The 17,683-nt window shown below is 36.1% G+C and overlaps 1 protein-coding gene across 4 annotated transcripts in view; it reads left to right on the forward strand.

Moving 5' to 3' along the window:
• The window catches only part of NCKAP1 (NCK associated protein 1), a 71,800-nt gene that overhangs the window by 15,592 nt on the left and 38,525 nt on the right, over positions 1 to 17,683 (forward strand). The window contains exons 2-11 of one of the 4 annotated variants that reach the window (XM_060780142.2): positions 352 to 369; positions 1,737 to 1,847; positions 9,540 to 9,632; positions 10,008 to 10,064; positions 11,018 to 11,160; positions 11,789 to 11,879; positions 13,102 to 13,239; positions 14,463 to 14,511; positions 15,543 to 15,699; positions 17,274 to 17,330. In XM_060780142.2, the coding sequence (XP_060636125.1) occupies positions 352 to 369; positions 1,737 to 1,847; positions 9,540 to 9,632; positions 10,008 to 10,064; positions 11,018 to 11,160; positions 11,789 to 11,879; positions 13,102 to 13,239; positions 14,463 to 14,511; positions 15,543 to 15,699; positions 17,274 to 17,330 (914 nt within the window). The remainder of the gene's footprint in view (positions 1 to 351; positions 370 to 1,736; positions 1,848 to 9,539; positions 9,633 to 10,007; positions 10,065 to 11,017; positions 11,161 to 11,788; positions 11,880 to 13,101; positions 13,240 to 14,462; positions 14,512 to 15,542; positions 15,700 to 17,273; positions 17,331 to 17,683) is intronic. The other 3 variants (XM_060780150.2, XM_060780158.2, XM_060780167.2) reach the window with 3 other exon arrangements.

Consider the following 17,683-nt stretch of genomic DNA (forward strand, 5'->3'; position numbering starts at 1 on the left):
TCCTATAACTACTGTTTGTTTTTCATTCTTGGCTACCATTTCTGTTTCAGGTATGTAACATTTCACTGATAGTTGCTCTGCTGTCCTGGAAGTTGTGTGTACTCTCGGCTATTAACTCTGTTTCCTAACTAACCATCTTTTGACTCAGAATTATTGTTGTGATACAATATAATTTGAACTGAAAATTCTTGTAAAGACCTTTAAAGCATTATACATGTAATAAAGATAGTGTTTATTAGAATGTTGATTGGAGTAGAATTATATAGCTATGTTAGCTATCTATTAATAATTATTAGTGGAATTAAATGTTTATGTGTAATCTTCTCTTTTTTCATTACAATGCTTACCCAGCAAGGACAAGTATGGAAGGTTTGCAAAGCTTTTTCACCTTCCCTCTGCCCACTTTCAGATCAATCTCATATTCCATTACTTCTGTCTCTATCCACAGCACAAATGTAGGAAAAAAACAATAAGCTGCCATCTTGGCTTCTCACTATGTTGTGTAGAACTACATAGCATGCTATAGTTTGCATGAACTGCAATTCTCTATTAGGTGAGATGTTTGTGCCAGAAGAGAATTAGTAGCATAGAAAAAAAATATATCCATAGTGTGTATGTTAACTGGTGTTTTCACTGACATGATTTAGTTTTAAATCATTGCTCTGTTCCCTGTTCAAGCTTGCCTTCATTATAGGTGTGCACCTTGCGCTTTTAGGAAAAGTCTAGCTTGCTTCTTAGGCATCACAACTTTATTATGTTGTTATGGAGTCTTGTCACAGCCAGTCCTGATGATTCCCACTTAACGGATATTGTTTTTTATTTGAGAAAATTGAAAGAGAAGGTAAATTGAGCTGTTAGTGCTGTTTGATATTCATCCTTGAGCTAGGTAGTATTTTGGAAAGCCCTTTCCTTTCAGCAAAGACCACATTAATTTATTCTTTCACAACATAGGCAGTGGCACAGCAGCCATGTTTACATGCTAAAACCATGCTCTAGCAACTGATTTGAGATAAATAGAGCATGTAGAGGTATGGCTATTTACCTCTAACATGGCTACTGTGTATGCCATTCAGTGCCAGATTGGGAACCAAACCTCTCCCACAAGACACTTCACAGACTTCATAAAATTGCAGAGGGATATTACTGACACCAAATCCATTTAACTGCTTGATTTTAGTGATAGAAATAATACTCTGTGAGACTGTCGTGCTTGATTTGTTGTTGTTTATTAAATATGGCTTTACTTAAGTACTTTTGTCTCAATAATATCTTTTGAAAAGTAGCATTTATATAATTCTACCTCTTTGGTTTTCTTATTGTAGCAGACAAAATGGTTTATGTTTTAGAGATAAGACAGAGAAACCATGTTAACTACAGGTCACTTGTTTCTTTCCTTCAGAAGCAATAGCCCAACTTTGTGTCTTGCTTGATTTGCTTCACTTACGTACAGCGGCAAATAAAGATGAACCTCACACTTTTAAGACTTAAAGTATGCACTGCTTCTTTTATGATTTCCTGCACTTCTGTTTTGAACTAACTGCTTTGAAATTTACATACATGTTTCCAATAGAAGAGCATCTCTGTACTGTTTCCCATGGCATAATTCAGCTATGACAGTCACCACTCATTTTTTTCACCTCACCAAAGAGCAAAAGAAGTCTTGCAGATTTGCTAAAGTGATGTTTGGTGAAAATAATAATATATACTTTAGCTTTTTTTTTCATTTTCTCCCCCAGGCCTGTGGAGATCCAAAAGCAAAACCATCATATCTTATTGACAAAAATCTTGAATCAGCTGTCAAATTCATTGTCAGAAAGTTTCCAGCTGTTGAAACACGAAACAACAATGTAAGTAATAAAGGAATTCTCTAAATATTTAAATCCGTTAGAGGACTGCTACCTCTTGTTTGTTCATTAAAAGCATCTTGTGCGATTTCCATGTGTGGGTAACACAATATGGTCTACTTTTGAAAATGGTTGAATCCCAGAGGTAGGCTGAAGCATCACAATGAATAAGGAGGCTATGAAAGGCAGAAGGTCCGTACCTGCTGCTTTCTTCTTTGATGAAATGGTGGGAAAACCTTCTCTGTTCTGAATGTTGGTATGCTTTAGAATTGTTGTAAAGGAATTAAGTATTTTGTAATGTGATAACACTAAGTATTGCATGGCAGCATTTCTGAAAGCATGGTTTTGGTTATGAGCATTTTGAAAATGTTGAGTTTGAGATGAAATATGGTTACTGTTTTAAAATTAATGTAAAATGTTCTGTTAGAGCCATGAACCACATTGTAAGCTCCATCAATTTAGGCTCCATCAATGTCCTTGGAAACTTTTCAAGTTAGGTTTAGCAGAACACCTTATACAATTACAGTGTTTATAGGTTGACTGCTAGCTAGACTAGTCATGTAAAACAAATGCATTCCCTAGCGTGAATGTTACTAGTCTGTATTACATACCATGTTAGGATTGCAATCACTGGAAAAACAGTTCATTATATTACATACCTAATTTTTAAATTGAAGCTCCAGGATCTGTGTTTACACAGGAGGTGGACAATTCTTGTGTTTGTTATATCTATTTTGTTGTTATACTCCTTATGAGGTTTTTAAAGTGCTCACTGAGGACAGTTTACTGTGAAAAGCAGGTTAGAAATACTTCAAATTAAAAAGAAAAAAAGGCATACTGGTGGAAAACAAGTTAAACAGAATGACATCCAGCCTAGATTGTTATGTAGACTGAAAATATTCCTGAGGCAGATTGGAAACTTGATATTTCAGCATATTTCAAAAAGTTTGGAACAAAAGGAGAATTCATTTTAAACTGATTTCTTAAGCTGTTTCTTTCCTGTCTCTAGATTATTTTGACCATATTGCTGCAGGGACAGTCGATTTGTACTGTCTGGTATATTCCTGAATAAAGTTGGTCCATAGTATTAAGTTGTTTATAAAGTTAATAGCGTTTGGATGGAAAAACAGAACATCTGTATTAGCTACCTTATATACTTATGTATAAGTCTAGAAATTTTAGTCGAAAAATTCAATAAAGAAAAGCTGGGTTGACTGTAAATCCATGAGTCAGTGTCAGTGGTGCAGCTAAACTTTTATGCAAAAAAGGAATCATCTACTTTTCTTCGAGGAGTGGTGAAAGGCAAAAGCATAGTTGGTACGAGAAGTACCTTAAAAAACCCCATAAACCCCCTCTGCTTTCTTCACCATGGGCCACTTTTGGCCTATGTGAATACTGGGCCAAGGAAATGGTGGTGTTTTGCCTTCCCCACAGAATGACCCTTGACTTGTTCATGGGTCATATCAAAATCGACACTTTTGGCTCCCAAATCTGCCTTCGACTTATACATGAGGTTGACTTATATATGAGTATATGTGGCAGTTATTTTAAAGGAAAGTCAGAAGGAATATGCTGTCACATGCTTATTTTTCTTCTCAGAGGTGGAGAGGGGAGGCAAGTAATGGGCTTGCATGTTCTCTGCTTGTAGCAGTTTGCATGAATGCTTGAGATGGAATTTCTAATACAGTTATCAAGCTGTGATAATACTGAGTTATGCTTCTTCTTTTTGCAGTCTCTTATATGGCAACATTAACATCCCTTTTACTTTGCATTAGTGATACTGGCTGATCTATATATGCTGGAGCACAGTTAGAGTATATGCATTGAAATGAATGGTACTTAAGTTAGTTGTGATTGATGTAAACAGCAATAGATTTTATTGGGTTTATTTCAAATATATCTAAGTTTGGATCCAGTGCTATGAACAGTCAAGGACATTTTCCAACCCAGAAATGTACTGTTTATGAAAACCTATATATTTAAATTCACTGACTGAGTGTTCTTCAGCAGAAAGCCTCATCTGCTCATTGCTGTTTCTAACCTAGAAGAAACAATACTTTATTAAAAAAAAAAGTCCAATTCAAGACTGGTTCTTTCTTTTTGTGTATACTTTTTATGCAATACTTTGAGAAAGGTCTTTGTGAAAATCACCTTAAACTTTATACAGTTTTATTCTGTAGTGTGCCACTTCCTTGCTCATGCTGGAATGCAAATCTCCAGTTACTGTGATTTTGTACTGGCCTTCTGCTTTTGCGCCTTTAGAAAAAAGGTGCTAGTATAGTTTCAGAAAAATACAGTATTTTAGAAATTTGAGTAATTTAACTTTCTGAAGTTTCAATTTTTCAACAAATAGGCATTATTTATAATAATGGATTCAAATTGCCAACCTTTTGTTCAGGGGCTCAGCTGGCATAAGAGTTTAACCCATTGCGCCACTGCAGCTCCTTACAAATGTAGTACTAAAGAAGAAAGGATTTTTTTCTTATTTTTTTCTTTCATTAGAATTTTTGTAGCTGTTCTTTGTCAGTGTATTGCAAAACTTTATGGATGGGAGGCTACAATGATCCATGATTGACAATAGTCTACTTATTTGGATGGGAGGTAGGTGGTGGTTGTACCTTATCCACTGAGCATAAGGGAAGCTATAACATGTAGCATAGTGCCCAAACAAAAATGTGCTATGATTGAGACTATATATTTCTATCCTTTAACATCCTCCATGTATATAATTGAACTGTGTTGGGTCACCATAAACCACAATGATTTGGATTGGATTTCTTTTATTCACATGTTTCATTATTCTAATAAAATCAGTGTGATTTAATAGTGTTTGCTGTGATTGGATATGTCTTCTAAAAATATGCAGTAGATCATATTTTAAAAATGTTTGATTTATAACATGTTCTCCTGAATTTAAGTGTCAGGTAAAATATAGGGAGAAGTTTTGGATTTATAGCCTAAAACTGTTTCATACCACATGGCCTCACCATAGAGATTAATTCCAATATCCACTAAGAGCCCTGATAACATCGCTTTCTGAAGTGCTGTCTGGTATGCAGCCCAGTTTCAAAGTTTACAACCAAAGATGGTGGAAGCTGAAATGCTTGTTTTGTGTGTAATTACTAATCCTATATATTGTATATAGAAGGGGGGAGGAGGAGGAGAGAGAGAAAGAGGTTATATCAGCTTTCTTGGTTCATGAGTATTCACGAATCTTGGTATCTACTGGGGTTTGGTTCCAAAATTCATGGTGCAGTAAGTTGGCACCCCTTATAAAAATGACAAAATCCTTGTTTACTTTTTTGGATGAAGATGATGACAATTATTGGAGTATTTTCACGCCATGGTTCTTTGAATCCATGGATTTATTCAGTGAATACAGAGGATGGCTCTATGAGATACCTAGGTGACTGTGTAGATATCTATTATTTCAGGGCCACCTACTATAGCAGGGATTCTCAAACTTTTAAAGCTGTAGAGCCCTTTTTGAAGGAAAAAGTTTATTGTGGAACCCCAACAAGCTTTTGGACACCAGGGGCCACACTGCCTTTTAAAATTTGACAGACAGGCTGGGCCAGTGGCAGCTGAATGGAGAATGTTTGTGTGAACTAATTCCTATGCACATTGCACATATCTTGTTTGTGGCGCAAAAGGAAAGGAAGAACAATACAGTATTTTTAATGAAAAACAATTTTAGCCAGCATAAACTTAACAGTATTTCAGTAGAAGTCCCCAGGGGCCATCCAGTCCAATCCCCTTCTGCTATGCGGGAAAAGCACAGTCAAAGCACTACAAACAGATGGCCATCCAGCCTCTGCTTAGTGATAAGTAGTAGTAGCAACAGCAGCAGTAGTAATATGAGTAGTAATAGCTACCCCAGGGGCCACCCAGTCCTATCCCATTCTGCCATGCAGTAAAAGCACAATGAATGCACTCCCAACAGATGGCCACCCTTCCAATTTTTGTTTTTGCTATTTTCAAAATTATTGTTAGAAGGGGTGTTGACATACTGCTAAGTGAATTCCTAGCTTCCATAATTGTATTGTCATCATTTTCAAGAATGCCTGTTGGAAATTCTTAGAAAATAGGTGGGTGTGAAAATATTATGTCTGGACATGTTTGCACAGGTTTTTCTTAGCATTATACTTTGCCTTTTGTGAATTTTGGTTTCTTGTTTTCAGTGTGTCAAGTAATCTGGAGGGGCGGGGAGGATATGTGAGGTTCAGATCCCATCTCTCCTTTTTCTTCCACTTCTTAGCAAAGTCTAATAGTCTGAACTTCACCAATTTGCCACTTGCCAAAATGAGTGTTTAGGTAGAAAACTGGGTTCAATTGTCTTATGTCTTAGATCCCAGCTTTATGACTGACATGTGTTTTCCAAGATTACAAGAAAAACAACTCACCCAAAAGATGTTTGACTCTCTGAACATGTTTCTCAGGCTCTCGGCTGTGATGAACCATCATTAATCTTTCTTCTCCAATGTTTCTGTGACCCATTGAGAGGATTTTTTTCTTTCCTGGAAATGTGCCAGAGGGCAGTAGCCATGATTCAGGGATTGGCAATCATCCAGGGACAATCACTGACATTTGTGACCAGCTGAATCTGTAATGGCAGCACTTTTAGGAATGGCCTAGCTCCTTTCTTAGCAGCAGTTGGATTGTGAGAATGCCTGTGAAAAAATTCCAAAAATATCAACATGTGCCTATATCTTTTCTAGGATCTTATAGAATCAACAACAGTACAGAAATGTTGATATTGTGTGCCTTCAAGTTGTTTCCAACTTATGGTCCATCCTATCATTGAGTTTTCTAGGCAAGATTTGTTCAAAAGGGGATTGCCTTTGGCTTACTTTGGGGGCTAAGAGCATGCAATTTTCCCAGTAGGTCTCCATGTCTGAGCATGATTTCAGATCCAAGTACTTTGTTTTGGGGGCGGGGCATGCGAGGGGAAGACATTTTTTATGCAACATACGTAGGGACTACAAGCAAAACGTTAGTCACACAGTTTGGAAAGCTCTAGTCTGTTGTTTGGATTCTTCCATTTTTATTTATGCCTCTTTAGAATGTCATATCCCAGAAATGATACTTTGGCTATTTTCAAGATGCAGCCGGTATTGGTCAATGTGATTGATATACAATTAACCCTCCCTATCTACAAATTGCTTAAAAACTCTGACAACTCTGACAAGCCAGGATTTCCACAAATCTTTGGTTTATTGTGTCAGATTTAAATGGCCATTATATAAAGTATGACATAGTCATGAAGTGTTTTAAGTGTTATTTTGGAAGTCAGGATTCACTTCCTCACTTGACCATGGAAACCCACTCTCTCAGCATCAGAGGATAGCAAAGGCAAACCCTCTCTGAACAAATCTTGCCAAGAAAACACCATGATAGATTTGTTTTAGGATTGACTTAAGCCAGAAACAACTTGAAATCATATAGCAATGATAATGTTGTGAACATAAATGTAATGTTTTGAGTCACATGTTGTCCTTTAAGAATAACTTATCAAAATCGCTTAATATGAAAAGCTCAAATAGGCTATTCTTTTTTCACACTTATCTTTGAATAACCTTCTATTTTCACTTTCTGTTGATTAACTTGCCTTTTGCAGGAATAACATAAATGAACACTGCTGAAAAACATTGTGTGAAAAAATACTATGTGCACTGAATATTCTTCTACTCATATCCTTCTCTTCCATTTCCTCGCCAGTGTCTAACATGCTAGCCTCTTGCTTCTTTTTCATCTTTATTTCTTTTGTTGCTTGTGTTTTAATGTATATTGTGTTATATGGAACTGGTTAAAGAACCGTTACTGTATTTTATGTTTGTATCTATATTTTATTTTGCATGCTTAACGTGGCTTTTCCTGGATATTCTTTTTGGTAAGTTCTGAATTTTAAAAGCGTATTGTTTTTCTGTAGTAAAATCTGTAAACTCTGCTGTCACCTCTTTTCCCACCTCCAGAAATCTGTCCTTATTTTCATCATGCTGAGTTGTGCTCATAAATGGCTTTCCTTTGGCTAAATACCTCTACCGTCTTTTAACATTTTCTGATTTTGTCTTTAGCACTTCTTTAATATTTTCTAACTTCCTTGTAGCTAGTGCTTATTACAGGGAACGTTTAATTGTTGTATTTACTATGGTCTTGCTTGCAATGCACAAGGGAGATTGCACAGTCTTAGCAGTACCTCTTTTCTTTCTTCCACTCCTTGGCTTGGGCAGACAGATAGACAGGCATGTATACACCCATTGCAGTAACTTGCCCATTGCCTTGAAAGGAAGGCTGATTAGCTTCATGCTTCCTCACCTGTTCCTCTCTCTCCATACCGGATCGTGGTTCAGAGAGGGAGGTGCACCAATCCATTATCTCCCTGATGATCCCCTTCAATGTGATAGGCATACACTGGCATACCTCATTTAATGAAGTGTCAGAGATGAAAGCTTTTTTTTTTTAACCAAAAAGTTATGGACACATGTGACTACTGATGAGAGAGGAGATTCAACTTTTTAGATTATTTATAAAATATCCACTGGAATTAAAACATACATTTTTACAGCATTGAAAAATAAACTTGCTGAGAGAGAGAATAAAACAGAGGAAATAGCTGTAGGTAATTCTCCAAGGCATCCCCCAAGTCAGTAGAATAAATATTTGCATTGAGTGTTTCAGGGACTCCCCTCAAGTCCCTTAACAGAAACCTGGGAGATCTCTGCTCATTTAGTCTGCTAAAGTAAGATACTACATAACAAATTAATAAAAAGCAAGGCGGGCATCCTTAGATTTTGGAAGAAGTCTAGAAGTACTTTGTATTAGATTTAAAATTTGTTCATTTATTTATGGACGGCTTGCCTGACCTGGTTTTTTAATTTCACCTGGTTGTGGTGGAGGCTCTTTCTTTGGAGGCTTTAAAACCGAAGCTGCATGGCCATCTATCCGGGGTGCTTTGAATGCAATTTTCCTGCTTCTGGGCAGGGAGTTGGATTGGCTGGCCCACGAGGTCTTTTCCAACTCTACGATTCTATGATTCTATTGCCAGTTTTAAATTAAAGAGTTTGTCAAAATATCCCCACCCCCTTTTTGGTGGCACACAAATTGATTCTATGTTTTTTCTGCCTTTGATAACGGTTTTACTGTAAAACAGTGGCAGGTGGCATCTATTTCATTAACTGAGGTGCACCTGTAAATGGGAGGGATGGAAGAAGATTTAATAATAATAACAACAACAACAATATTCTTCTATCTCACCACCATCTCCCCGAAGGGACTCAAAGCAGCTTACACGCACCACAAGGTGCCTAAAAACAAAACATAAAATTAAAACAAATTAAAAATGCAATTAAATAAAAATATAAACATATAGAACAACAACTAAACACTCAGTTAAAAACAGCGCTCATCAACCAATGGCAGTAAGCTACTATAGACGTGGCCAGGCAGTAAACAATTGAAGTAGGAATGGGGTAAGTGCAAAGCTGTTAAACTTAAGGCAGGAAGGACTGTGAGTGAGGATTTAAAAAAAAAAAACAACAACATGCAAACACGGGGGCATTTATATCAGAAAAATATGGCAATTACAAAATTTGTATGTAGAATCTGCTTTTTTGCATTACTTTGATTTATTAAAATGTCTAAATTATCTATATCTATTGGTTCCAAGAACTTTGTATGTATGCTTTTCATTTACAGCAACAGCTTGCTCAGCTGCAGAAAGAGAAATCAGAGATTCTGAAGAATCTGGCTTTATATTACTTCACATTTGTTGATGTTATGGAATTTAAGGTAAGTTACAGTAATATCAGCTGTTCTCTTAATGATTTTTTTAGTGAGTCATAAAAATTCATATTAAGACCAGCCTTGAGCTATTTACTGTGAATTATATCTATTAAAATGCAGTGGTTTCTACCCTAAATTAATTGATATGTACAGGTTGAATCTCCGTTATCCATAAGTCCAAACTCTGAAATACTGCCAAAAAAAAGTTGCAAGTGCGAATATTGCAGAAAGCCAAAACTAATTTCAGTCCAAACATTTAATAAGGCAGACACAACCTTTATATTATTTTGTAAAATGTGTATTGATCTTGCTGTTGTATTTCAGATCTAGGAAGAAGTATCTTGTATTCATAATTATTCATTTTCCTTTTTTGTTTCAAAGGACCATGTATGTGAACTGCTGAACACTATTGATGTTTGCCAAGTCTTCTTTGATATTGTAAGTCTGTGACGCTTTTTTAAAAAATCTTAAGGACGAATCAAGTGATCAAAAGTGTGGCTAAAAGCAATTATGCATGGACATAATGATAATAAAATCCTGTTTTTCAATAAGGAGTGGTGTACAAAAATAATAACAAATCAAATAGCAACATAATGAAATAAAGTCAGATTTAACAAAGAATGTTTTAAGTATGGAAGAACAAAGAATATATTTGCCCAGTGTGAAAAAGTCAGTGGAATTGATGTCATGAAAGTATACCAGGAGCAGCAAAAATGTGCTTGAATTCATTAAAAATAAATCCAGTATGTCCATGTATTATCCTATTCCCCAACCTTGGTCTCTCCAAATGTTTTAGGTTATAGCTTCCTGTTGTCCTGAACTGCAGTGACCCATTTTCTTGACTAGGAGAGGCTAATTGAAAACTTTATAAATTGATATCAGCATTTTGCATTGTGTCGGGTAATAACTAGGAGTTGGTATTGGTCCTAGTATGGTCTCTATTTGTAATAAAAGTGAAAAGAGAACAGATTATTCCTGTAGCTCATTTGTCATTTAGTGGTTGGGATTGACAAGTTAGATCCATTGAGCATTCATTGTCTAAAGTAACAGATAGAAATATTTGAAAAGACAAGTTGGACACTACGTATCAATTGCCTGGGAATAAGTCTATTGAATTTTGTGTGATTTTGGAATAGGAATCAAAATGTGCCATTTTGAGACTAAAGTGCTTCATAAATAATGTTTAACGTTTCTATGCATTTAAAAATGTGTGAGTAGATGTTTGTACTTACATCAGTTATTTTGAATTCACAAAGAGTGTGAAGGGTTGGATCTTAAAGATGGCATAAGTAATCTGGTAATATGCATTTCTTTAATCTAGTAGCTGACAGTATCATAAACATGCAGAAAAAAACTTTCAGAGTACAGCCTTTCTTTCTCTTTCATTTTAGACTGTAAACTTTGATTTAACAAAGAACTACCTAGATCTAATCATAACCTACACAACACTAATGATACTGCTGTCTCGAATTGAAGAACGGAAGGCCATTATCGGGTTGTACAATTATGCTCATGAAATGACACATGGAGCAAGGTAAACGCATTCTACATTAGTAGCACTTTGTGAATTGGCTTTCAGATTAGTCTTGATTTACATTGAGGTTTCGTTCCTGAGCTTGTGATGTAAATTGGGGGACAGAGCCATATCTATAGAGGGACCAGGGCAGCTTTTACACTGCACAATTTTAGTGTTATGATTTGACTTTTATGGTTCTATCCTGCTTTTCTTGTTGTTCAGAACTCTGTGCCAAAATCCCAGACAGCCTCACTTCACCCTCCACTTGCTTTATTCAGCTTAGTTGGTGTGCTGGGAGAGCTGTGAATTGTGGACGAGGCTTTCATTTATCTAGTTATTTCTGGAAAAACATAATAATAAGAATAAATAATAATAACTTTATTTACAACCCGCCCTCTCTCTTCAAAGAGATTCAGGGTGGCTTACAAAGACAAAAACAAAATAGAGATAAACAGCAGTAAAAACTATTAAAACAAGCAATTAAAATTGACAAATAATACAGTAATAGTTAAAACAAGTAACAAGTTCCATAAATAACATTGTGAACACAAATCTAAAATGTTGTAAATTGGGACAGCACAGATTGTGATTTGCTTTTATGTTGTAGAACGTGTTTTTCTTAATCTCATTTATTGCCTTTTTACAGTGATAGAGAATACCCGCGTCTTGGCCAGATGATTGTGGATTATGAGAATCCTTTGAAGAAAATGATGGAGGAATTTGTACCGCACAGTAAAGTATGTTTTAACTATCTTGCCAGGAAAAAGTTTGTAGCTCATAGTTAAAATAGACCAAGTAGCTCATAGTTAAAAAAAATCACCATTTTCTATCTTCTGTGTGGATTTTAAAGATTTAAGTGGCTTATGAATTTTAGAAAACAAACCCAGCTTGTATATAACTGGCAGTATTATAAAGCAAAATGCATTGAACTACACCTTTTTAACACCTCTTTATTTTTTGTAGACAAGTAAAACCTTTTATTTATTTCTTGAAAAGTTAGCAGCAAGTAGCATGACGTTTTACCACAGTTTTCATAATATTTGGAAATCAGTGTGGCTACTCTTAGTTCTTAAAATGCATTTCTCAAATGCATAAAGTGAAAATGTTTAGGTTGATGTGTAACCAGGTTGGAAGCTGACTCCAGACTTATCCTATGGGCAGAATGCAAGTGGCAAAAAAATTCATTATCAAGCCTCTGATATTTGTTTATCTGTAGTTATCATTTCTGCCATACAGGTTGGCTAGCCCTTATCAAAAATGCTTGGGACTAGAAATGTTCTGTATTTCAGATTAATTTTTAAGATTTTAAAATACAGTAGGTTTTTTGAATTGCGTTGCATCTCATTCATTCACTACATTGTATGTGAGACAAGAGGCTGGAGAGAGACTGAGGATCTGTAAAATGTCAGGAAACCCAAATGTTTTACCACCAGCTGCCTGCTCTTGAAGTTCGTCTCTCAGATCCTCATTTTCTCTTCATCTTCACATCTCTTAAACAACACCAAGTAGCAAATGAATTGAATCCAGCCGCCACCAGGAAGTTTTTGCATTTCTGGATAAGGGATTGCCAATCTGTACTCATTAATGCAATATTTAGTCATCTTCACAACAAATATATAAATTGGGCCATTTAGTTGTATAAATAATTTGCCATTCAAGTATATGTACAGCCTTGGAAGCATTGTCTTAGGCATATGTGAAATAAGAAAAAATCAAATGTGTGTATAGAGGAATGTCTGTATACAGGAATAGTGGCTGCATAAGTACTGAATACTAATGTGTGTATACAAGAAAAATACGTTTTATTTTGAATAGCTACGTTTTATTTTGAATATCTAGAGTGTGATCATTAGATACTTGAAAGTACTGGGATAATTGTATTAGAAAATTGTGTTTTTAATGCTTAGCTGTAAATGTTTGAAATATTATTTCTCCCTTTACAATTTCTGTATTTTCTAGGCTCTTTCAGATGCCCTAATATCACTCCAGATGGTCTATCCTCGACGAAACCTTTCTGCTGACCAGTGGAGAAACGCACAGCTCTTGAGCCTCATCAGTGCTCCTAGCACCATGCTCAATCCTGCACAGTCAGACACAGTATGATACCTGTCTTTGTTTTTCATTGTGTTATATTTAATGGGTTGGATTCAGAGATCTATCTGCATAATAATGCTAGTGGAATTCTGTTTCTGCATCATAGTATCACTCCTTTAAAAAAAAAGCATAGCAGCTTGAATTAGATGTAAGACTGGACAGTATAACACATAATTGTAATTCTTGGTCTCAATTTCCATTTCTCACATCTTTCCTGAGTGTTTGATTGTCTGTTTAACACTCTGGAACACTATAGACAATTTTCTTTTAGTTTTCCTAATGTTCATGGTTTCTTTTGTTTTTATTGTTTTGTTTTGTCTCCTACTCATAAGATGGTCATTACAGCTTTGCTATTAATTTGTTTGTAGCTGTCATTGGAACAAAAATGTAAAAAAAAATCATAATAAGTAAATTTAATTTATAATTATTTTCTGAAAAAACAGTATATTTGCTGGGTTGCTGTGAGATAATTTGACCACGTTATATGAAATTCAGGGTAACAAGGACCTTATTCTCTTCCACTTAAAATATAATGTAGAACTTGCTGTTTTATAAACATCTTATTAAATGGATATAAAAGAAGATTTGCCAACAAAGAATTTGGGACCTTATTTTAAAAATTAATTCTTGCTACATAGGCAAAACTATCTTTCCAAATAAGCTACTATTTTGGGTTGTAAGTTTTCCAGGCTGTATGGCCATGTTCCAGAAGCATTCTCCCCTGACGTTTTGCCTGGATCTATGGCAGGCATCCTCAGAGGTTGTGAGATCTGTTGGAAACTAGGCAAGTGAGGTTTATATATCTGTGGAATGTCCAGGTTGGGAGAAAGAACTCTTATCTGTATATAAACCCCACTTGCCTAGTTTCCACCAGGCTTTGTTTCCAACTGCATATTGATCTCTAAAACTACTAATCGTTTCACTTTATTGTTCTGCAAGTTGTAGATTCCCATTTTAGATTATTTAATTATCTGCGTGTAGGATAATGCATACACAATCACATGCATTAATTACTCCAGTGTTACTTAAAGTGGTTGTTTTTGGACTAGTCCACATGCTCTTAACTGGTTCCTCATCAGTTTTCATAAAATAAATAAACTATTTTAGCTGAGGAGCATAACCATGGTACTGGTCCCTGATAAAACATCAAATAGCTCAAGATGCACTAAACTAGGCAGTTGTGCGTCCTTTTTCCTTTTGTTTAAATAAGGTCCTTTTACTTACAGATGCCATGTGAATACCTCTCTCTGGATGCAATGGAGAAATGGATAATCTGTAAGTTTAAATCTTCTGTTGAAATTCTGTTTCTCCTCAGTTGTTTTCAAGTGTGAGTGGAGTCAGAGAGTGAGTTAATGCTCAATCTCTTCCTTAGCTGCTTCTTAGTGGAAGAAAAGAATTCATTCTCAGCTCCCGGAACTAGTATTGTTGTGAAAGCTTCCGGCACGGCCCTCACATAGGGAAACCAATTAATATGAGGATAAACTTCTCTGTTTTGCTTGTGTATTAATCTAAGTTTTAAAAGCAATGCTCCCTAAGCATTAACAAAGAGAGAGTGGAAAAACTGAAGCTGGGACATACAATGTATTAATTCCATTGCCTAAGTACAGTTATGTCAATTACAGATGCAGCTATTATAGAGATGGGCCAAACTTAAGCATTTCAGATTCCCATACTTATCAGTCAGAAAATTAAGCTCAAGCTTAAGTTTCACTTAGATTTTTGTCTGTCATTGACATCAATGAACATTTAAAGTGTTTATCCTTGCCTGGCTCAAGTCTAATATGTTTTTTTTTTTAATTGATGACATGCATGTGTATCTTCTGTAGTAATTAAATATTCCAGAAGGAATAGAAGCTGATACACTAGAAACGAATGTGAAGCTGTCATTTGCAATATGGTGGGACTTGGAACATAACCTTTAGAAATGTATCTGATGTCAGTGCTGCGGAGGTTTATCATCTGAGTTTTCTCATTGTATTCCAGAACATAAGAACTATATGAAGCAGAAACTGCTTAAGTGTTCAAGTGTTGCCTGCAATATATATTGTTTGTTTGTTATGGAATTAATCAAATTTTAAGGATTTTCTATTTTTATGTCTTATTTATATGGTTGACGTTAGGATGTGATTTTAATGATGTTGTAAGCTGCCTTGGGTCCATTGGAGAAAGATAGGGAGAAATGCCTGGAACAAAATAAAAAAAATAAATAATAATAGCTAAATAGAATACAGATTACCTATACATTTTACATTTCTATTTACTGGTTATTTCCTCTCTTCTGATTCTTTTTTCTCCTCTTTTCAAAGTTGGATTTATTTTGTGCCATGGAATCCTGAATAGTGATGCAACAGCTTTGACCCTTTGGAAGCTTGCCCTTCAAAGCAGCTCTTGTTTGGCTCTGTTTCGAGATGAAGTTTTTCATATTCACAAAGCTGCAGAGGACCTATTTGTAAATATAAGAGGGTACGTCGTTTTTTTTAAAAGAATAGACTAAATTTCATTGCACCTAATTCTTTGTGGTTAAATATTATGTGACATAACAGGACAGGAATCTTGGATATTTAGAGGAGTTAGGATTTAAGAGATTGAGGGTTTAAGAAGATTGGGTGTGGGTGCCCCCTTCTTCATTTTTAGAAATTATCCTGTTTTCTTTGTTAGGGCTAGTGAAAATAAAACCAAAGGACTACCCCTAAACCCATTTCAGTAATGTAGGTTTTCATCATCGTTCTGATGAAGCAGAAATGTTCTTTCTATTTTCATCAAGATTATTAACTTTTCAAAAACGTCGATGAAACCATTGAGGGGATGAAATCTTTACATTTGTGGTAAGATAATGAATAGAAGAGAAGAAGTTGGTGATTTCTTGGCCTTATACCTCAGTTCCAGTATACATCAGTACGAGGTCTTAAAAGCTGTATTAATATAAATGGGCCTTTTATAGTAAATTTCAACCTAGAATGTATGAGACATTCATAGAATCATAGAGTTGGAAGAGACCTCGTGTGCCATCCAGTCCAATTCCCTACCAAAAAGCACGGAAATCACCGTCAAAGCACCCCTGACAGATGGCCACCCAGCCTCTGCTGAAAAGCCTCCAAAGACGGAGCCTCCACCACACTCTGGGGCAGAGAGTTCCACTGCTGAACAGTACTCACAGGAAGTTCTTCCTAATGTTCAGGTGGAATCTCCTTTCTTATAGTTTGAAGCCATTGCTCCACATCCTAGTCTCCAGGGCAGCAGAAAACAAGTCTCCTCCCTATGACTTCCCCTCACATATTTATACATGGCCATCAGGTCTCCTCTCAGCCTTCTCTTCTTCAGGCTAAACATGCCCAGCAGTTTAAACCACTTCCAGGTGTGGTAAGACCAAGGCAGAATAGAGGGGTGGGTAGCAGGACTTCCCTGGATCTAGACACTATACTCTTATTGATGCAGGCCAAAAACCCATTGGCCTTTTTTAGCTGCCACATCACATTGTCGGCTCATGTTGTCCACGAGGATTCCAAGATCTTTTTTCACACATACTGCAATCGAGCCAGGCATCCTCCTGAACTGATACATTGTACTAAATGTACAGCTTTAGGCTACATAGTTTTACTGGGCACATTGATGGAGCTGTCAGTTAAAATTTAATCCTTAGGGGATAGTTAGTTGCCACCTCCGCATCAAAAACAGAAAGTTCGGAACTCAGATATAACTTGTGGTTATATATGTCTCAGTATCAGCTGATATTCCATGCTCCTTATTCAGTTCTTCAAAGGTCTCTCACTCGATCTAAATGCATTGTCTTTATTGATCATGTAAAACAGTGGTTCTCAGCCTGTGGGTCCCCAGATGTTTTGGCCTTCAACTCAGAAATCCCAACAGCTGGTATTTCTGGGAGTTATAGGCCAAAACACCTGGGGACCCAGAGGTTGAGAACCACTGATCTGGGGAGCCTTCATTTGTCAATAGATAAGTTTAGGAAAGTTTCTTTTTATCTGTCATCTACAGTTGTACAGAAAACAATGTTTTATAGTCTTTATTTACACTTGCAGCTATAACAAACGTATTAACGACATAAGGGAGTGCAAGGAAGCCGCTGTATCACATGCGTAAGTGTCCTGTAAAATAACTTTTAACAAAATACTACCAAACATGTTATTCAGCCAGATGTTAGAACCATGTCAGCTGTGTTTAAGAGGCTGCATTTAAAATTCCCAAATCAAAAAAATGTGTTTCTGCCATTTGCAGTTTCCACACATTATGAAAGCTGTTTTGTAGAGATTTTGGCCTTTCTGGAGCTGGCATTGTTTGGAGGTGGATGTTGCCCTCTTTCCTTGAGGAGAATTGCTTCCTGCATATCTCTCACAATCTTTGGAGTCAGTTCTGTATTTTGTATCGCAGATCTCATTCTGTTCTGCGTTACGTGCTCTGTTCTTGTATAATGTACTGTAGTGTTTGGAAC

Source organism: Anolis sagrei, chromosome 1 (genome assembly GCF_037176765.1).
Source record: "Anolis sagrei isolate rAnoSag1 chromosome 1, rAnoSag1.mat, whole genome shotgun sequence".
NCBI lineage: Eukaryota > Metazoa > Chordata > Lepidosauria > Squamata > Dactyloidae > Anolis > Anolis sagrei.